This window comes from Rhinoderma darwinii, chromosome 1 (assembly GCF_050947455.1).
Source record: "Rhinoderma darwinii isolate aRhiDar2 chromosome 1, aRhiDar2.hap1, whole genome shotgun sequence".
In the NCBI taxonomy this organism is placed as follows: Eukaryota; Metazoa; Chordata; class Amphibia; order Anura; family Rhinodermatidae; genus Rhinoderma; species Rhinoderma darwinii.
In genome coordinates, this window is record NC_134687.1 from 40,707,571 (window position 1) to 40,729,525 (window position 21,955).

Consider the following 21,955-nt stretch of genomic DNA (forward strand, 5'->3'; position numbering starts at 1 on the left):
TGCAATCCCAGGCACAGCCACTACTGAAGTGTATGGTGCTGTGCTTGGTAAACACTGAAGAGGCTGCAGCGACCAGCGCTGTGGCCCCTTCAGTCAGCTTATAGGCAGAAGTCCTGGCAGTCGGCCCCCTCCGATCTTATATTGATGACCTATCCCAAGGATAGGCTATCAATATAAAAGTCCTGGAAAACCCTGTTAAGTCAGGACTAGGCCACTCCAAGACCTCAATCAAGCTATATGGACTTGCTCTTGTGCTTCAGATCAATGTCTTGACGCATAACCCAATTGTTCTTGAGCTTCAGATCACGCACTGATGACTGCACATTCTTCTTCTTACATGTTTATAAAATATACTTTTTTATATCTTTTATTTCTGGACAAAATGTAACTAGTTTTTTGCTCGTTTTGTTATTTTTGTATTTAGCTAAATGTTGGTTAATATTAAACTCATTTTATCTTTTTTTTTCAAGGCCCGAACAGAGCTGCTGCTGCAACGAGTGCATCACTTAAAAGCCAGAGAATATAAACTGGGTGAATATATAACATATTTGCAGTTCCAGGCTGTTCACAACAAAGCCAGAAGCCTGGAAATCCACACGGCACTCTTGGATCTGCAGTCCGTGTTACTGGAAGAGAAGAGCAGATCGAGTATTACTTCAGAATATGAACAACTTCTACAGACTCTTAATCAGGTGAGGGCTGAGGAAAGTTACCGAGATATCGTCTACCTGACATTTTATAGATATATCACAAGAGTCAAAATTCATGGTATCTTATTAACAACAAGAATTATATTGTCCGGTATTTTGTGTTAACAAAGAAAAGAAGGTAAAATAAGTTATGACGGGGAATGGGAAAAATTGTGGTGGGAGGAGGTATACAGGACAAGCAATGTGAGTCTGGAAATATATTTGCATATGTCCCAACATTTAAATCTCTATTTACGGGATATTTTTAAGCTCTGCCCATAATCCACCCAGTAACGCCTACACAACCTCCCAGAAACGCCCACACAACCTCCCAGAAACGCCCACTTTTGGGCATATTTGCATATGACGCATCTTCTTAGAGGTGTGTTTCGTGGAACAATATCGCGAGAAACTGAACACTTAGAAGGTATGCATTTAAAGTAAAGAATTTGGGATGTAGGCCTCACCAGCGGTGGAGAAACCTAGTATAAACAACATTTCATTACTAAATGCCTTTCATGCACACCAGTTTGCAGAGAATTTTTTGGGGTTAAGATCACACTCTACGGCAGTGAACTCTATCATTGAATTTGTAGAGACTCTTAACCAGATCAAGTCGTTCAGTTCTAGGGGGGGGGGAGGGGGTGTCCAGTGTCTGGAGATTTATTGAAATCATCATATACATAAAAACACGAAGCCTTTTTTACTATAGCTAGGTAGACATTTGCATTTGCAGATGATTGTTTTCTGTTTGCGATCAGATTTTTACAGAGAGGAAAACGGATGACATTTCTAAATGTTGTCCACAATCACAAAGCATAAAATAAATATTAATTTATATAACTACAAATGAAGAAAAAAAAATTTGAACGCTTAGGCTTTGTTCACATTGCGATTTGCCTTTATGTTCGCTGTATATAACGTATACACTGAACATATTGGCATAATGCATACCACTGTATGATACAAAAACATTTATTATGTGGTGTACTTTTTTAGCCATGGCCCATGAGAGAGCAGCGGACCTCTTTCCTATAGAGTTAAAAAAAAAAAGAAAAAAAAAGTATACCGACATACACCTGTCCATCAGGACTATGAATACGTAATCTTCACATAAAACGTGGTGTGAACATAGCCTTAAATACCACCTTATAAAGATTAACGGGGGTCGGACCTATGGGACTCCTGCCGTTCCCAAGAACTAAGTGATACCGTTGCCCCCGTCCACTTCATATGCCATATGCCATCACTTCTTATTGTGGTAAAACAATTTTAAAGGGGTTTTCTGGAACGTAACGATTAAGATAGGCCATGAATGTTTAATCGGTGGAGGTATGACCTCCGGGACCCCTACTGATCAGCACAATGAATGAGGCTTTATTGGATAAGCTGCAGTACCAGACGCAGCTGCCCATATGGATGAGTCGCTGTGACTATATAAACAATGAATATTGTGCTGTTCGATGGGTGTCCCGGAGGTCGTAACCCCACAGATCAAACAAGGATGGACCGTCTTGAGGATTAGCCATCAATCTTTAAGTCTTAGAGAAGGGGAATGATAAACCATGAAACCAAAGTACCAGTCATAAATGCAGATTTTATATTTTTCCATTCAATCCAATTTTACTGCCTACAAGAGAGGCCCTCTTATGTGGAATGAGTAATCCAAATCCTGTGAGCGGTCTTGCTTTTGTGCAGTTATATTTTACTGGATGTAATAAAGATGATTTATTTTATGACTGATGATTTTTAGAGCTCCAGATTTGTAATTTGCCGTAAGATGAACGAGCCAAAACAAACTTTTATTAGTCTGCTACCCAGTGGGCCCACAGATCTGAAATCTGCATGAATGTGGAAATAAAAGTACTGATCCATTGGTATTGGACCATCAAGTGATGGACGATTGTAAACTAGGTTTCCTCCTTAGGCAGGTTTATTTAATATTTTCCAGAACTCTTGTTTGGGGATACCTAGTAGTCCCGGAAATATGTTAGTTGAAGCTCATGGATGCCAGATTACAGAAACATTGCTACCATTTTCCAAATAAGGCTGGAGATTACAACTGGAGGTGCACTTTAATATGTGAAATGACTCTGACACTTTATCCTGAACCCCCTCCAAGTAGGATGCACTGTGCTCCATTGTTTCTCGGCAGAAGCCACTCCTATTTTTGCTCACATTTTTATTTTTGCTAACTATCACATTAACAACTTTTTTCCTTTTGCTCAACACTGCTAACAGAGCTTCGTTTATACATTACAGAGAAGCTGTAACTCAAAAAATAAAAATAATTTTTTATAAAAACGAATTATGAAGTTGCACCAATCACACTGACTGACCTGTTATTAAAAAAAAAAGAAAAGAAAATGCCTTTCAAAGATTTACATAGCCTTTAAACATTACTTCCCCAAGATTTGTCAGAATTTGCTTTGGATTATTTAAGTCATTATCTAAGTTAGAGGAGGGGCAAGGGGATGCAGACATGCTGATAATAGTGACCTAATGGACAAATGACATTAAATCACTGCTTCCTGTAGTCTTTATTCAGGAAAATGCAGGGGAGACACACTTAATGTCTTCCCTGCAAGTGAAAGGAGGAGGAGGATGATGATGATTGATGAAAAATTTGTTTAAAGTAAAGTATAAAAAAGCCTCACCTCACAGATCATCAAATGTATGGGTATCATGTGATATTAATATCAGCTACACCCAAAGCCACAAAAACCTTATCTGTGCTTATGCTTTCACGTGTAGGTGCGAAGTGCCAGCTATGAGAGAGAAATGCTTAAGGGATTTTGTGGTTTGGACAACACCTTACCAAATAATACCTCCCCTAAAAATGAGCTGTTCGGCTGTTATCGCTGGGAGAAGAGGCCAGCAAGTTTACTTGGCCGTCTCCATAATATCTTTAAACACGTGTGGTGTTTTATTTAAATTCTCTTCATAGGAAATAAGCGAAGTGAACAAGAACGTGGAAACGTGGAGTAGAAATCAGCCATTTGTTAGCAGCGTTTTGGAGGAAGATTCGCCTTCTGTCACTATTGATGTTACCGGTGAAGGAGAGGGCTTGCCTGTGTCAGCGACTCTTCGTGCGGCCTTGAACAGAAGGAAGTGTTTAATAAATCTCTGTAGAGACAGGTAAGCAAATTCCTCAGGGCAGTGTATGAAGATATGGAAACACCGGCATCACTTCCATACATGTCTTATAAAATATCTTCTCTTTTAGCATTTTAAAGGCCCACTCAACCTAAAATCGAAAGCTTATAAAAAGAGCCACTAATCTCATTTCCGCCCTTGTATGTGTATTTTTCGTGAAGTTTCTTCGACATTTTCTCTAAGTAATCCCATTGATGGACACTACTTTTAGCCTTTCCGAGCATGAAAAGACCGATATCCGGAAATAATACAGCAAATAGAGATATTATTTAAATAGTTTACATATTAAGGGCATATGGAAATCAAAAGAATGATCAGACAGTGTAATATAGGTACTGTTTAGACAGATAACTTAAGCTCTGAGCAGGCCAACTTTCCAATATGCATTCATTATCAGAAGCTTTGCTCTGAAACAACATACCTGAACAGATATTCTTATGTTATGAGAATTATTTTCCCATGGACATTGCAAAAGTAGAATATTTTCATTAGCCTGCAGGTTAAAAGGGTTCTCCGCTTTGAACAGTCCCAGCTTGTTAAAATGGTTCATAGACAATGAGCGTTCTAGGATCGCAAAGTATCCCCCTGCTACGATCCCCAGCAATCAGCTGTAATTTGGGGGGACATCTGTCAGTAAGTGTTCAGTTTACCTGCAGCGCCACCACAGGAGAAATTATGCATTACACAGTGCCCATGCACATCAATGGGTTGTCTGTGTAATGCAGGACAGGATAAGTCCTCCAGAGTGAGAGACGCTCTTTGGAACTGCTCTCCACTCTGGCCAAGAGATGAGGATCCTGCACAGAGGACCCCCTCTATTTCCAATTTAGGGTTTATGAAAATGGGTTTTCTAAATTGGACAACCCCTTTAAATTCTTCTCCAGATGTTGTTACACACTATATTAACATAACAGAATAAGGTAACAAATAGCAACCAAGAAAAATGTGAATTATGTCCTATAAAAGTACTGACCATTTTGTTACTTCATACACATATTATCATCACAAGTTAAAATTTTCTGTCCCTTTGATCACTTTTTTGGACAGTACGTACAGATTTTTTTCTGTGTTTATTTTAGAATACATCGGGAAGAAATGGAGTATGCCCAAGGTGAACATCAAGAGGAAAAAGCTCAAATGGACTCGTTACTAAGGCTACACAATCAGGTACTTTACACTATTTTTGGGGCAAACAAACTGAAACACTTAATGGTGACAGCATCCTCCTCTCAGAATACGGGGTGTTATAATGCTAGTGGCCACATTCTATCCTCTACGTACAACCTTTTATGCTCCGAGGGGCACATTGTGAGCTTGATCTACTAGGGGTCATAACAAAATTTTGACATATCGCCACAAATGTAGTACACTTATTACAGGTAAATTTACGTAATCAAAATTGGGCTATATGATCGTATAGGGGTTGTTTAATCAAGGCAACCCCTTCATTGTTCTTTCAAGGGGCTAAGCCGACTGGTGGTGAAAGACCCTGTTCACTATAGTGAGGGTCGGTTGACTGCCTGGAGTCCCACTTCTGCTGAGACGTTTATATTTTTCATTTTTTCTAATTTTCTTGACGGGGCTTTGACAGCATTGTCCACTAATCACAGTAAAGTTTCAGGATTACTGTGATCGCACTATGACGTCAATGTTTCCCCTTGAGGAAAAAGTCACAAACATCCTCACAACCATTGCAAAGTGTTTGACAGGGTCTTATTTTTTTTTTTTTTGAGACCCTCACCTGTAAGACCCTGTTCGTTATAAAGAGGGTGTCAATGCTTTTCTAGAAATTGTCTCAGAATATATACACTTTCATGTTTCATGGTGTGTTACCGGGTCATATGGGGAGCTTAAAGGACCCCACTCTAAGGCAGCTGCATAGGCAGGAGTTGGTGCAGGGTGTTTCAATTCTTACTCCCTGTTCACGATGTGGTTGAGAGTTGGCAAGTTAGAGAACAGATGCCTCTTTACATAGGAGAACACTTGTTTAATTTAGGGGTCTAATCTGGGGACTGAATAAATTTATTGGTCTTGGGTCCAAATTTATTGGATCTCCTATAATGCAGATGAAACAGATCAGATTACTGTTCAAATTAATGTACAAAATGCCTGGGTTAAAAATGACCAGAACAAGTTTTGTGCAGACATTGAGCCAGCTTTGAAGTTTTTCGAATATTGAATTCGACTATTGACTATAACCCAAAATGTACCGCAGGTTCTACTGTATACAAGACAAGTAATGTATTTTCAAATGTACTCAAATTTTTATGTCGATTAATTCTAAATATAAGCTATATGACGGTGATCAAAGGTGAAAATACCCTTTAAATAAATACAATCATAATTAAAAAGAAATGTAGAATATTAAATTTTCTTCAAGAATCATTCAAAAATATTCAATGCCAGGAAGGAACTAATGCTTTCACCGCATAAAATTAATGTTAAAAAACGAATACAATAATAAAATGGATTGTTGGTGCCTTTCCTGTGACCCTCACTATTGCTCTAAATACAGATTCAGCCCTTTTATTAAAACCATGAGCGGATTGGCTGAATGTATACAGTAAGGGTGTATTTACATGTGCGTTTTTTTGCGCAACTATTTAGTAAATTTGTATTTGAGTAAATGCATCATCCAACAGTTTAGCCTTTGATATGGGCCATCATGTGTGATCTTTCTGCTCGACGTTCTAATCGGCACTACTGTGCATGCGCAGCGTCCCTGCTCTTTTTTCGGCGCATGCACAGAGGTGCCGATTAGGACGTCGAGCAGAAAGATCGTGCTACGCATGCACTGAGTAAAAATCAGGTACATGCGTGCGCCTTACAGACAGTACAGGGCCAGGCATGAATGCGCCGATTACGCTGCCTGGCCCTTGTCAATCAATGTGAGAAGGGAGAGAGGGTTGAACTGGGGAGCGACGTAGGAGCATTTAGGTGCAACAGTCACGCCCTCGTTGCACCAAAAACCCTCATTAGCATAAACTTAGTAAAACTTATTTCTATACAAAGGACGCAGTAAGCTGAAATTGGAACTAAACACTTGAAACAGGTTAGTCTCCTCTACAACACCCTGTTACTAGTTTAATACGGACATTCTGGTGACAGACTCCTTTTAAAGGATTATTACAATCAAATTACAAAAATGAAGAATCTTTGCAAAAGTTGTTAATTTAGAATCTTCTACCGTTTTGTGTATACAGCTCCTTTGCTGACTTATGTGTGTCCATGGTGACAGACTAGAAACCACCATGTGCAGTCTCATATTCCCATCCGGCTCCTACTACTTCCTAACCTACAGACAGTAGAAGACGGGACAGATGGAAGGGAGAAAAACATGATTTGGTCATTTGTAACCATAGACACACATAGGTCTGCATAGGAGCTGTATACACAAAATTGTAAGATCATTTTAAGCAAGACTAAGCAAAGCGTCTCCTCATATTCTTTTTGTTACCAATGCACTAGGATTACATTTTCCTATAGAGAAACGTATTTATATTTGAAATAAAGGATATTAGCTTGTCAGATTCGTTTTTCCACTTCATAAATTACATTATTTCCCCCGTATCCTACACCACAGAACGTAAAATAACCATTTTTTTTCCGGATATTTATTTTCCCTGTTATTTGGTCCCTGACAAATAAATGACCAGTAATTCTGTTTGACATCCACTGCTTGACACCGTGCCATCAATTTCTCTCCAGGACATCCGATTGGCAGCTTATCTGACTAAACGATCCATGGTACCAGAGGGGATGCTGCAGCGAGTCCTCAGCCTATTGCTTCCCTCGAGCCCTGAGAGTGAAATCTCTTCTCTTCTATATTCAGTGGGTCATAAATATTCACACAGTGTTACAGAGACTGACAGCAATGAGGATGGAGCTGACAGCTGGAGGAAGAGGTAAGCGCATGGCAGGTCCTGCAAGCAAAATACAATTGTGTTCTATTGTTTCAGGGGCAAAACTCTATCCTTGGGTTGATAACCATGTCAGCGCTCCTCGTGATTCTTAACGAGAACTGATAATTGTCCGCCTGTTCTTTCCTCTGGACATTAACTTTCAATCACCCTTTTACTGATGAGAGTACACGTGGGACTGCCCTGCGTTATTAAAGTGCTTTACTTGCTGTTTACTGTGTATTAGGCAGAGTGTTAGTGACAAAACACGTTCGTCCTTCATTCTGGTGATGTACAGCTGTAGCAGATCTGAATTTGCGCAACTCATTATATCATAATGTGTTTTCTTTGGTTTTAAATAGGAATGCATGGTCTTGTTTTAGAGACGATTGCTTCATCTAAAAAACTTTTTTAAAGGGGTTATCCGATGACCTAAAATTGATGGCCTATCCACAGGATAGGCCATCAATATCTGATCAGTGGGGGTCTGGCTATCGGCATCCCCGCTGAATAGCTCTTTGAAGGGGCTGCGGCACTCCTGCAAGCGCAGCTTCTCCTTCAGAGCAGGAATACGCGATGACGCCATTCTATTACACCGTCCTGCGCCTGGGTCAGTGAATGATTGGCTCCCTGCTCCACTATTGTATTTGCGTCCTGAAGATTTAGACACAATTCAAAGTGGTTTCAGATGGCTCGGGCCGCCTTGGAACTGCGTGCCATGTAGCAGCCGCTGTGGCGGTAGTTACACCACTGCCTGTAACCAGGACCGGCTTTAGGATAGATTGCGCCCCGTCCAAAATTTTCTTTCAGCGCCCCAACCCCATCATAAAAAAAATTCCCCATAAAAACTGTTAATGCCCCCTACAGTATAATTCCCTTTTTAGTGCCCCCACACAGTATAATACCCCTTATAGTGCCCCCACACAGTATAATGCCCTCTTAGTGGTCCCCCACAGTATAACGTCCCCCCTCCCCTGGGTGCCGCACACAGCCCCCCCTTGTAGATAGCGCCCCCTTGTAGATTCTGTCATACAGCCCCCTGTAGATTCTGCCATACAGCCCCCACCTCCCCTTGTAGACCGTGGCCCCACATCCCCTTTGTAGATACTGCCATACAGCCCCCTAACCTCCCCCTTTTAAACAATGCCATACAGCCCCCCACCTCCCCCTTGTAGACAGTGCCCCCCAAACAAAACAAAAAAAATTGTACGCACCTAAGCCCCGTTCCCGTGACGAACGGAGCTGCTCCACAATTGGCATGGAGGGGGCCATCCCGGAGGGCGCCACAGTCGCCCTCATGCACGGTGGCGGCGCTCACAGCCACTATGGCTGCTACAGTGGTAGTTACGCCACTGAGCAGAGTAGGACTGCCCGGGCGGAAAGGCAGCTGCAGAGTCGCGGAGCCCGTGCGCTTCACAAACACAAACGTTAAGGGAGCCAGCGCAGCGCCCCCTTCCACCTGCTGCAGTGATGCGCCCTTTTGCGATGGTACAGGTCGCACACCACAAAGGCCGGCCCTGCCTGTAATCTCCTCCTTATGTTCTCCCCTGTGTAGCAGAGATCACTCATTGCTGTCTCATGGTTTGACATAGGACTGTAGGTTAACCTGCCAAATCTTCTGACCATGAACATAGTTGGAGCCCTCAGAGTTAAATGCAGATTCAGTTCTTCTATGTCAGTCTATGGTCTTCAGTTTACCGTTCTCTTGCATTGTGTTTCTGAGCCTCGTGTCAGTGTTGACTAATAAATGATTCCTGACCTGCTGCATATGTTCTGAGCAGATGTACAAGGAATGAAGTTCAGACAACCTGTGGCTTTATTGATGATGATGATGAAATGTAATTTGTGAAGCAGGTGATCTGTCCTCATGTAAACCGTAACCTCACGTGAAATGACCCACTATAGTTATTTAAAGGGGAACTCCTGCAAGGATGGTTGTATAAAAATATGCTTGTTCTTACAAGTTTGCCATGTTTCTTAGGGTGTGATATTAACCTGCCTCTCTCATGACACAATGCAGGCATCTAAAAGAGGCCTAAGGGAAGTTGGAGTAGCAGATTCAGAGAAGGCATAATTAGCGGTGCCATAAGGATGGTTGCGAACCACTGATCATTGCCAGTTTTTCTCTTAATTTTTTCTACATATTACTGCCATGTAGGGGCCAAATAATATGCAGTATCCAAATAATACTCCCGTAAAAAGCGTACACGTACAATTAAATTTCCAAATAATACCACCATTCACTGCTAAATAATAAAGGGTTTGAAATGGAGACCTGGGCATTTGCCCAGTTCTCCACCTAAAACTATAGAACCAGAGTGAGCGGCTTACAGCTCTGCGCCCCTGCTATTCTAACCATTCTTAGGCATCGTATGGATGCCTGTATCTAAATAATCATGAAATGTTGGCACTTTAAGTAACCAATGTGTAAACTATCATAATTACACCACCTATCATCTCCCTGCAGACCTTACAAATTAATCCAGCAGTCAAAGGCAGAACAAACAATGGATTCAGTGACTTACAAGGGACGTCTTCTCTGGCAGGAGTGCTTCTCTTTTCCTTCTCTTTTCCATTTTGCCCAGAACCCTATGATTACTTCTCCTGCCTCAACTTGTCTCTGCAGAGTTTGTCTCCCAAACATCTTTAGCTCCTTAATTTTTCACACTCTTTACCAATACAAATTCCTCAGTCCCACATTCAATACTGTGCCTGCCACCAGTACGTTACCCAGAGAGTTATAGTGCCACAAATACTGTATCCATAGAGTTATAGTGCCACAAATACTGTATCCAGAGAGTTATAGTGCCACGAATACTTTATGCAGAGAGTAATTGCGCCAATAGTGTGCCCAGGAGAGTTATAGTGTCATCAATACTATACCTCAAATAGTTATACTGCCACCAATACTTTTTCTCTGAGAGTTATACTGTATGCTGTGTCCCAAGAGTTATTGTGCCACTAATACTGTACCCTGGAAAGTTACGCTCCCAACAAATAAGGTAACTCAGAGAGTTATAGCGGCTCTAATATTGTGACCCAGATAGATATAGAGCCCAAACTGTGCCCTATAGGTATATACACTGTGCTCCAGAGAGTTCCAGTGCCACTAATACTGTGTTTACCAAAAATATTGTACCCCAGATGGTAACAGTATCACCAACACTGGGCACCAGAGAGTTTTTTGGCCCAGAGAGCATCAATGCCACCAATACTTTGCCTAAAAATATATACATTGCCCCAGAGCGTTACTTTGCCATCAATACTGAGCCGAAGACATACACTGTACCACACAGAGAGCCACCATACAGATGAAGCTGAGTTTATCTTGACTCTGATAACTTGCTGCAGCGTGATATCATGCATATTGTGAGATATAGGTCGGAGATCAGCAGCAATTTTCCTCAAGAAGTTAATTTGTGGGTTGTATATGACCACTAGGGGCACCCTGCTGTTGTCCTCTTTCTTTTTGTACTCCAGAAGATTGCTCCTTGGAATTCTTGTTGCTCTGTAGATCTGATCATCTATAATACTTGGATGTTATCCCTGTTGTAAGAATGTATTCCTCAGTGATAGCAGGTGTTGTTTTCTCTCTTCACTGTCTGAACTGATCCGTATGTACCGCAGAGCCTGGCTGTAGATGATGGATTTCTTTATGTGTCTCGGATGAAAGCTGTTCCATCTCAGATCTGCTGGACGGCCTGTAGGTTTATGGTAGATTGTGGTTTGTATGGTGCGGTCTCCCATGTATATGGTCATGTCCAGGGGCGTAACTAGGAAAGACTGGGCCCCATAACAAACTTTTGACTGGGGCCCCCCCTCCCCTGGGTGTCACACAACCCCCCCCCCCTTGTAGATAGTGCCTTTTTTACAGCCCCCCCTGTAGATAACGCCATACAGCGCCCCCTGTAGATAACGCCATACAGCGCCCCCTGTAGATAACGGCATACAGCCCCCCCTGTAGATAACGCCATACAGCCCCCCCTGTAGACTGTGTGGCGTTATCTACAGGGGGGACTGTATGGTGTTATCTACAGAGGGGGACTGTATGGCGTTATCTACAGGGGGGACTGTGTGGCGTTATCTACAGAGGGGGACTGTATGGCGTTATCTACAGGGGGGACTGTGTGGCGTTATCTACAGGGGGGACTGTGTGTAAAGGATCTGCCAGGCATAGCTTCGGGGTTAACTCCCATAGGTAATCAGTCTGCACCTGAATCTACGTCTCTGAGACTGACTCCAGCTTCCACCACTCAGGATGGCAGGCTTAGGAGTGGGAGAGCCTATCGCAGCCTAGCCAGACGGAGCTAGCTCCCGCCCTCTGTCTATTGATATCTGCCTTTCCTGTTCCTCCTTTGCTTGTGATTCTTTTCGTGTGGTTTCCTGGCCCAGCTACAGCTCCTAACTATTTGATCCTGCTCCATACTGACCCTGGCTTACTGACTACTCTCCTGCTCTGCGTTTGGTACCTCGTGCTCTCCTGGTTTGACTTGGCTCGTTCACCACTCTGGTTGCTCACGGTGTTTCCGTGGGCAACTGCCCCTTTCCCTTTGCTTTGTGTTCCCCTGTATGTTTGTCTCGTGCACTTACTGAGCGTAGGGACCACCGCCCAGTTGTACCCCGTCGCCTAGGGCGGGTCGTTGCAAGTAGGCAGGGACAGAGTGGCGGGTAGATTAGGGCTCACTTGTTAGTTTCCCTACCCCCGTCGTTACACTGTGTGGCGTTATCTACAGGGGGGACTGTGTGGCGTTATCTACAGGGGGACTGTGTGCCGTTATCTACAGAGGGGGACTGTAAGGCGTTATCTACAGGGGGGACTGTATGGTGTTATCTACAGAGGGGGCTGTATGGCGCTAACGCCATACAGCCCCCCCTGTAGAGAACGCTATACAGCCCCCACTGTAGAGAACGCCATACAGCCCCCCCTGTAGGGAATGCCATACAGCCCCCCCTGTAGGGAATGCCATACAGCCCCCACTGTAGAGAACGCCATACAGCCCCCCCCTGTAGGGAAAGCCATACAGCGCCCCCCCCTGCACGGAACGCCATACAGCCCCCCCCCCACCCAAAAAAAAATGCGACCTATAGTGTGTCCTACAAATAACATGCATCCCTTATCCACAGGATAGGGGATACGTGTGTGATCGCTTGCAGCGATAAGGAGAACGGGGGACTGAAAGTCCCCTGAAGTTCTCCATGACTAACCTCTGACTTCCGGCGTCTGTGTCGGCAGCTCAATAAAAATGAAAGGAGCGCCGGTCACGCATGCGCACAAGCGCGACCGGCGCTCCAATCATTTCTACGGAGCTGCCGGCACAGACCCCGGAAGTCCGAGGTTCGTGATGGAGAACTTAAGGGGACTTTCAGTCCCCCGTTCTCCCCATCAATGCCAGCGATCACACATGTATCCCCTATCCTGTGGATAGGGGATACATGTCTTTTGTTTAATGGCAGAGCGGGGAGATACCTCCCTGCTCTGCCGTAGTGTTCAGTGGCGTCGCGCTTTAGCAGCCATAGCGGGCCCCGTAGCAGTCGCTACTGCTGCTACGGCGGTAGTTACGCCACTGGTCATGTCCAGGAAATGTATTTGAGATTTTGAGTAGTTGAGAGTGAGTTTGATGGTTGGATGGAACTTGTTATAGTTTTTATGAAAGAAAGCAGTTCATGTTCAGAGCCCGTCCAGATTATCAATCATCAATGTACCGGAAATATGCTAGAGGGTTAGTTGCGCAGGTTGATAAAAACTCCTCCTCTACTGTAGTTTGGCCATGAACAGGTTAGCATATTGTGGTGACATTCTGCTACCCATGGTGCCCATACACTGCAGATATATGTCTTTGTCAAATAAAAATAATTGTAATGGAGTACGAACCTGATGAGTTGTAGGGCTGGCTCTGTCGCTAGATTGTTCTTTTGAAGAAAGTGTTGGCATGCGGCTATGCCATCCTCATGGGGGATGTTCGAATACAGAGACTCCACATCCATAGTTGCCAATATTGTTCCCTCTGGTAGTGGACCTAGGGCTGAGTGTTTGCAGAGGACGTCTGTGGTGTCCTGAACATAACTGATTGTTGCGCCTCACCAAGGGCTTTAGAAGATTTTCCACCCAGCCAGAAATATTCTCCATTAAAGTCCCAAAACCCGAAATGATTGGTCTCCCTGGATTGCCTTCTTTATGTATTTTAGATAACATGTAGAACAGGGGTCTCAAACTCACCCGACTAAATGGGCCGCACATAGAAAAAATTTGAAGTTGACGGACCGCGTTACTTTCAAATTTGATAAAATACTAAAATATTGTTAATGAATTCGTTAATTGAACTACTTTAGCAATACTACATTACTATAACAATACTACATTACTATAATATTACATTACTATAACAATACTACATTACTATAATATTACATTACTATAATAATACTACATTACCATAATACTGCATTACCATAATACTACATTACTATAATAATACTACATTACCATATTATTACATTATTATAATAATACTACATTACTATAACAATACTACACTACTATAATACTACATTACTATAATAATACAAAATTACCATAATACTACATTACTATAATGCTACATTACTATAATAATACTAAATTACCATAATACTCCATTACTATAATAATACTACATTACTATAACAATACTACATTACTATAATACTACATTACTAGGACAATACTACATTACTATAATAATATTACGTTACTATAATAATACCACGTTACTAAAATACTATATTACTATAATAATACTACATTACTATTATACTACATTATATTACTATAACAATACTACATTACTATAACAATACTACATTACTATAACAATACTACATTACTATAATAATACTACATTACTAAAATAATACTACATTACTATAATACTACATCACTAGCAATACTACATCACTAACAATACTACATTACTATAATAATACTGCATCACTATAACAATACTACATTACTATAGTAATACCACATTACTATAACAATTCTACATTACTATAATAATACCACTATGTTTAAACTTACCGGAAACTTGCGAGTCTACTCCACGTGCTTATTTTAACAATCAGTTTTCCAGTTTAAGTGTCGCCAAATGCAATCTGGATGCTCAGTTGGCAGGGTTTGGCAGACATAAGAATGCCAAGATTGGGCAGCCACTTTTTAGATAGTGCCACAGTGCCCTCTGTAGATACTGACACCCCCCTAGATAATTCCCCAGTGCCGCCCTTTGTAGATAATTCCCCAGTGTCGCCCTTTGTAGATAATTCCCTAGTGTCGCCCTTTGTAGATAATTCCCCAGTGTCGCCCATTGTAGATAATTCCCCAGTGCCGCCCTCTGCAGATAATGCCACAGTGCCCACTGTAGCTAATGCCACAGTGCCCCCTGTAGCTACCGCCACAATCCCCCCTGTGAGTAATGCCACCCCCCTATATAATGCCACAGTGCCCTCTGTAGATAATGCCACAGAGTCCTCTGTAGGTAATTGCACCCGCTAGATAATTCCCCAGTGCCCTCTTTAGATAATGCCACAGTGCCCTCTGTAGATAATGCCACAGTGCACTCTGTAGATAGAGCCACACACACCCCTTTGTAGATAGTACCACACATATCCCCCTATAGATAGCTCCATCGGGGCTCCCTCTAGGAGGGGAATCCCCAGCCAAATTGTTGCCGGCACTTTTTGTAAGGGATTCTTCTCCTGGAAGAGCCACTGACGTCTGTCCATATATGGACAGTTACATCAGAGGCCTCGTTTATCAGCGCAATCCTCGACCAGAGCGCACTGGCTGGGGATTCCACTCCTATAGGGAGCCCCAATGAAGCTATCTATAGAGAGGCGGGTGTAGCGCTGTCCACAGGGTGGGGTGTGTGGCATGGCACTATCTACAGGAGGGTGTGTGTGGCGCTCCTCCTTCGGCCTGCTCTCTGCTCTCCTGTTGTCAGCAGGCTGTAGATGACCACTTCAGGGGCTGCATGCGGGCCGCGTGTTTGACCTCTGATCTAGAATGTACCCATTCTGGGATTGTCCGATATAAGGACCGGTACATTGTCTGACACAGCGTTGAAGCTATTGATGATATGGACAACTCCTCTGTGTATTGTTTGGTGGGGGGGTGTTTAAGCAGGGTGTGGTATTGTTTGTCTGAGAGTTGTCTGTGTGCCCCCTGGATGTAATCCGATGTATTCAGAATTACTACAGCGCCTCCTTTATCAGCGGGTTTGATGATGATGATGATGATGATGTCTATGTTGGATTTTAGTGATTTTGTGGCGTTTCTTTCCTCCATGCTGAGATTGTGTGTTACTTTGTGCTGTTGGTCCAAGATCTCAGAATTAACTTTTTTCTCAAGCAGTCAATGTAGTAATCCAGAGTTTGATTGTATCCAGGGTGTGGGGTCCAGTTTGTCGTCTTCTTTCTTGATGTTTCTTTTCCCATCCCAGCTTGTAATGTCATATCTGTTTTGTCAGAATATATTTCTTTCAGCCGCAATCTGCGGAAGTCTTCCTCCACGTCACTGCAAAACTGGGCTCTGTCAAGTGGTTTAGTGGGACAAAATGTAAGTCCTTTAGATAGAACATTAATTTCCATTTTTATTGGTTCATACTGAGAGAGGTTTACAACAGAGGATGGTATATCCAATGGTTATGTGGATTTTGCTTTCCTTCTTGTATTTTGAGACCCGCTGTCTTGTCTGTTGAGTTTCTTTTGTTTGCAGATGATAAGTTGATGTTGTATCTTATTGTGATATTCCTTTAATACTTACTTGGTTAGACTTGATCCAGGTCCTTGTATTGCATCATTTAGGGAATTAATCTTATTTTGGATGGTTCTCTTCTTTTTGTAAAAAAATCCAATAAAGTGATTGCGCAGTCTTTCAGATAATCTGTAGCAAAGTTTCTGTGAAAAGTGAGTGTTGTAGGTATATTCAGTTGGATTCTTGATCATGAGGCCTTTGGGGAAAAGATTCTCCTTTTTGCATCTGGTTTGGAAGAATATGTTGCTATTCAGTTGTGCCAGTTTCTTCAGTAGGTTTTTAAGATGCTGTGTGAATGGGGTCATAAAATCCAATTCACTAGAGTGCAACATCTGGTCATCGCAGTAATGGCTGACGCATGTTTATACAGCTTGAAAACAACTTTCCATCTGGCTTTTTTTCTTCCTAACTTGCCGACAGTAGAAAAGAAGCAGTTTGGAAGAGAGACATGACTGCAGGATCTTACACGCATAGTTTGTTTACTGTTAGTAATTATGGAGGCGCATAAGTCCGCATAGGAGCTGTATACGCAGAACAAAACAATTTTTTTTTAATCAAGACTATTTGCAAAGTTGATTAATCTTAGATGCCTTGGAGAAAATAAAGAGTTGAAAAACGGCATGTATCTTTTTTAATCACTGAACATTTATTTTTACTCACGGCATTACTTGAGTTTGCCGGGTAAATACCTAACATCAGGGGGGCGGCAGAGCTTTTAAACTGCTCATCTTTTAAGACTTATCCTGAAAATGCACACTACAGGGGTGAATAAATCTTCTATACCTCGAGCAATAAATGTAGGGTGCAGTATATAAGGATTAGATATTTATCTGAAGGACAGATCTTCGTGACAAATATAAGCAGCATTCATTCCTATTTCTATTTTCTACTCCAGAAAACAGCAGGAGCTGTGGACAGTCATTGAGAAGAGGATCAGGGAAATTCTGGTAAACTCTGACGAGGACAAAAGTCCATTATCTGCAAGGAAGAAGCGAAGGTGAGTAACAAAGTAGCAGGATTTATAAACAGGTTTATTATCCATTATTCATAAAGCTGTTTATCAGCACAATACAGATAATGTGTCTTATGTGTCCCGGTCCCCTGGGGGGCTTTAGATATCGGGATGTGGAAATAATAACTATACGATTGGCACCCACTTATCAGATCACTTTTCAACAAGGTGTCCATAGGTGCAGTGAAAAAGCTGCTTTGGTTTTAGAAGATACAAGCAATGGGCAAAGGCGTAGCTAGGTTCTCCAGCACCCGGGGCAAAGATTCAGTTTGGCGCCCCACCCCCAGCCTCTTTCCCGACATCTCCTTCCCCCTCGCCGTGTTTGTTTTCTCTACCAATCGACGTGTCATTTCTTTTCCCCATTTCTTTTTATGTAACGTGAGCATAAAAACATTTGTACATTTTACAAGCAATAGGGTTCTATACACAACACCAGAACCAAGCTCAGTACATATATACAGCCCCAGAACCAAGCTCAGTACATAAATACAGCACCAGCACAAATACAGCTCAATTTAGTGCAACCCCTGCCGTATAGGTGTGTACGGCGTAAAACTACAGCTCCCAGCATGGCCCGAACAATGGTAAGGATATGCTGGGAGATGCTGTTTCACAAAAAATAAATCATACCACCCATCATCTCGCTGAAGATCATACAGTGACTACAGTGCTGATTAGAGGCAGAATAAACATTCACATTAAGTGACTCACCGGTGACGTCTCAGATTCTAGTTATTTTTCTCCATCCGGTCCAGACCTCTATGATGACTTCTCCCAGTCACAGCCCATTTCTGCAGTTTGCCGCTCACATGTCTTCAGCTTCTCACTTTTCCAACATTTCTACACCTATAAATAAATATAAAGTTATCATTATACCACACACTATGCGCCTAAATATAATAGCGCCATACACTGCACCTCTAATTATAATAGCACCATACACCGTGTCCCACACACACACTGTGCCCCCTGTAGATAGTGCCTGCCATAGAGCCCCCTGTAGATAGTGCGCCCATATAGCCCACCTCTGTATATAGTGTCCCACAAATAACTCCCTCTATAGTGCTCTACAGATACCCCACCCCTGTATATAGCCCCCTGTAGATATAGCCCAGCCCTGTATATAGTGCTCCACGTATAGCCCAACCCTGTATATAGCCCCCTGTAGATATAGCCCACCCCTGTATATAGTGCTCTACAGATAGCCCACCCCTGTATATAGACCCCCTGTAGATATAGCCCACCCCTGTATGTAGCCCCCCTGTAGATATAGCCCACCCCTGTATATAGTGCTCCACATATAGTCCACCCCTGTATATAGTGCTCCACATATAGCCCACCCCTGTATATAGTGTTTCACATATAGCCCATCCCTGTATATAGCCCCCCTGTACATATAGTCCACCCCTGTATATAGTGCTCCACTAGATAGTCCACCCCTGTATATAGTGCTCCACATATAGCCCACCCCTGTATATAGTGTTTCACAGATAGCCCATCCCTGTATATAGCCCCCCTGTACATATAGTCCACCCCTGTATATAGTTCTCCACTAGATAGTCCACCCCTGTATATAGTGCTCCACAGATAGCCCACCCCTGTATACAGGGGTGGGCTATCTGGGAAGAACTATATACAGGGGTGGACTATATGTACAGGGGGCTATATACAGGAGTGGGCTTTCTGTGGAGCACTATAGGGGAGCTATTTGTGGGATACTATATACAGGGGTGGGCTATATCTACAGGGGGACTATATACAGGGGTGGGCTATATCTACAGGGGGACTATATCTACAGGGGGGCTATATCTACAGGGGGGCTATATCTACAGGGGGGCTATATCCAGGGGTGGGCTATATCCAGGGGTGGGCTATATCCAGGGGTGGGCTATATCTACAGGGGGACTATATACAGGCGTGGGCTATATCTACTGGGGGGCTATATCTACAGGGGGGCTATATCTACAGGGGGGCTATATCCAGGGGTGGGCTATATCTACAGGGGTGGGCTATATCTACAGGGGTGGGCTATATATACAGGGGTGGGCTATATCTACAGGGGAGGGCTATATCTACAGGGGAGGGCTATATCTACAGGGGGGCTATATACAGGGGTGGGCTATATCTACAGGGGGCTATATACTATATAGCCCCCCTGTATATGGTGCTCCATAGATAGCCCACCCCAGTATATAGCCCCCCTGTAGATAGACACCCCCTGTAGATAAAGCCCCCCGCGTGTAGATAAAGTCCCCCCTCCGCAGATAAAGCACCCCCCGTAGATAAAGTCCCCTAGTAGATAAAGTCCCCCGTAGATAAAGTCCTCCAGTGTAGATAAAGGCCCCCCCCCCCCCCCCCGTGTAGACAAAGTCCCCCCCGGTGAAAAAGCTCCCCCGTAGATAAAGTCCCCCTTGTAGATACAGCCACACTTTCATTACAATTAAAAAAAACAACTATTCAAACTCACCTTAATCCCGCTCCCACGCCGTCCGGCAGCCATGGAGACCTACTGTCTTCTGCGCAGGTCTCCTGGTGGTTGAACGCAGCGTCTATGGAAGGAGCTGATTGGCTGGGTAGTATGATTTTCCCTGTCAGTCAGCGCCTTTCATCGACGGAAGCTTCACTGGTACAAAAGGTACCAGTCGCTTCACTCGTGGAAAGGCGTTGAATGGCTGGGTACGGAACGTGCCCGGTCATTCATTGCTTCTAATTGTACCTGTGTTCTATAGACACAGGTACAATTATAGTGCAGGAGGAGGTGGCGCTGGCGCCCCCCTCTAAGCTGCGCCCGGGGCACATGCCCCGCCTGCCCCCCCTAGCTACGCCCCTGGCAATGGGGGAATCCTCTTCTTCAACTACTGGTTATTTTACATCCTCTAAAAGTATTTCAGTACAAGTGAAAGACATACATGTTTCAAGCACTCACTCTTATTTATAGCATGTATGGTATTTATAGGGTGCCAGAATGTGGTAAAGTGTATAATCCCTTATTCTTCATTAACCCAGGCAAAGAAGTATGGCCTTTAATGGTGGTAGCCCTCAGGGTAGATCCGTTTTAGTGTCAGCTGTGAAGCCGGGAGAATGCAGTCCATAGTTATAGTCTATTTTAACAGTAGTTGTTGGTGGTGGAGTGCTGTCAGATTGGTACATGGAAAGGGGTCAGGAAGGTGGAGTTTTATAGGTCATCTCAAGATTGGTGGATCCAGATGTTCATCCTCGGCCGGAACTGACCCTGCTATTTCTAAGCTAAGAACTGATACCGTCTCACTTGAGGTGCGTGGTACTAATCGTGTTAAAGGGAATGTATCACCTATGGTTTTTTTCCTAATTAAAACCAGATAGGGAAACACATTGATTGTTGGTTTTTGGTTTTATTTATTTTTTTATTCTATTTTCCGTACATGATTATGGGGGCAGCCATCTTGCCTGAGCTGCTGTTAACAGCATTTAGAGATATGCGTTTCAGTAGCCACATGTACCATAGAAACCTGTGAACAGGAGGGGACCAATTGAGTTCTATGGGAGAGTTTTCTAGGCATGGTTTGTGACCTGTGCAGAGGTCACTGTGTAGGAAGAGGGAGGAGGGGAGATGTGTCCATCACCTATTGTCAATGCTGGCAGTGGCGTAACTACCGCTATAGCAGCCGTAGCGGTTGCTACGGGGCCCGCGGCATGTTGGGGCCCGTGTCGCCCGCCGGCACGGGCCCCCACCATGGCCGGAGGCTCCGCTAGCAGCCGCTATGGCTGCTACAGCGGGACGCCACTGAACACGACTACGGCAGAGCAGGGAGGTATCTCCCCGCTCTGCGATTAAACAAAAGACATGTATCCCCTATCCACAGGATAGGGGATACATGTGTGATCGCTGGCATTGATAGGGAGAATGGGGGACTGAAAGTCCCCTGAAGTTCTCCATCACAGACCTCAGACTTCCGGGGTCTGCGACAGCAGCTCCGTAGAAATGAATGGAGCGTCGGTCGCGCTTGTGCACATGCGTGACCAGCGCTCGTTTCATTTTTATTGAGCTGCGCAGACGCCGAAAGTCAGAGTCCCCCGTTCTCCCTATCAATGCCAGCGATCACACATGTATCCCCTATCCTGTGGAGAGGGGATACATGTCTTTTAGTAGGACACACTGTAGGTCGCAGTTTTTTGGGGGGTTGGGGACGCTGTATGGCGTTACCTACAGGGGGGGCTGTATAGCGTTCCCTACAGGGGGGGCTGTATGGCGTTCCCTACAGGGGGGGGGGCTGTATAGCGTTCCCTACAGGGGGGGCTGTATGGCGTTCCCTACAGGGGGGGCTGTATAGCGTTCCCTACAGGGGGGGGGGCTGTATGGCGTTTCCTACAGGGGGGGCTGTATGGCGTTTCCTACAGGGTGGGCTGTATGGCGTTCCCTACAGGGGGGGCT

General features: G+C 43.8%; 1 protein-coding gene across 1 annotated transcript in view; it reads left to right on the forward strand.

Annotated features, from left to right (window-relative positions):
- EVC2 (EvC ciliary complex subunit 2) overlaps window positions 1-21,955 on the forward strand; it is a 156,944-nt gene that overhangs the window by 123,441 nt on the left and 11,548 nt on the right. The window contains exons 17-21 of the mRNA XM_075849035.1: window positions 471-692; window positions 3,637-3,827; window positions 4,925-5,012; window positions 7,554-7,750; window positions 17,428-17,529. Of these exons, the coding sequence (XP_075705150.1) occupies window positions 471-692; window positions 3,637-3,827; window positions 4,925-5,012; window positions 7,554-7,750; window positions 17,428-17,529 (800 nt within the window). The remainder of the gene's footprint in view (window positions 1-470; window positions 693-3,636; window positions 3,828-4,924; window positions 5,013-7,553; window positions 7,751-17,427; window positions 17,530-21,955) is intronic.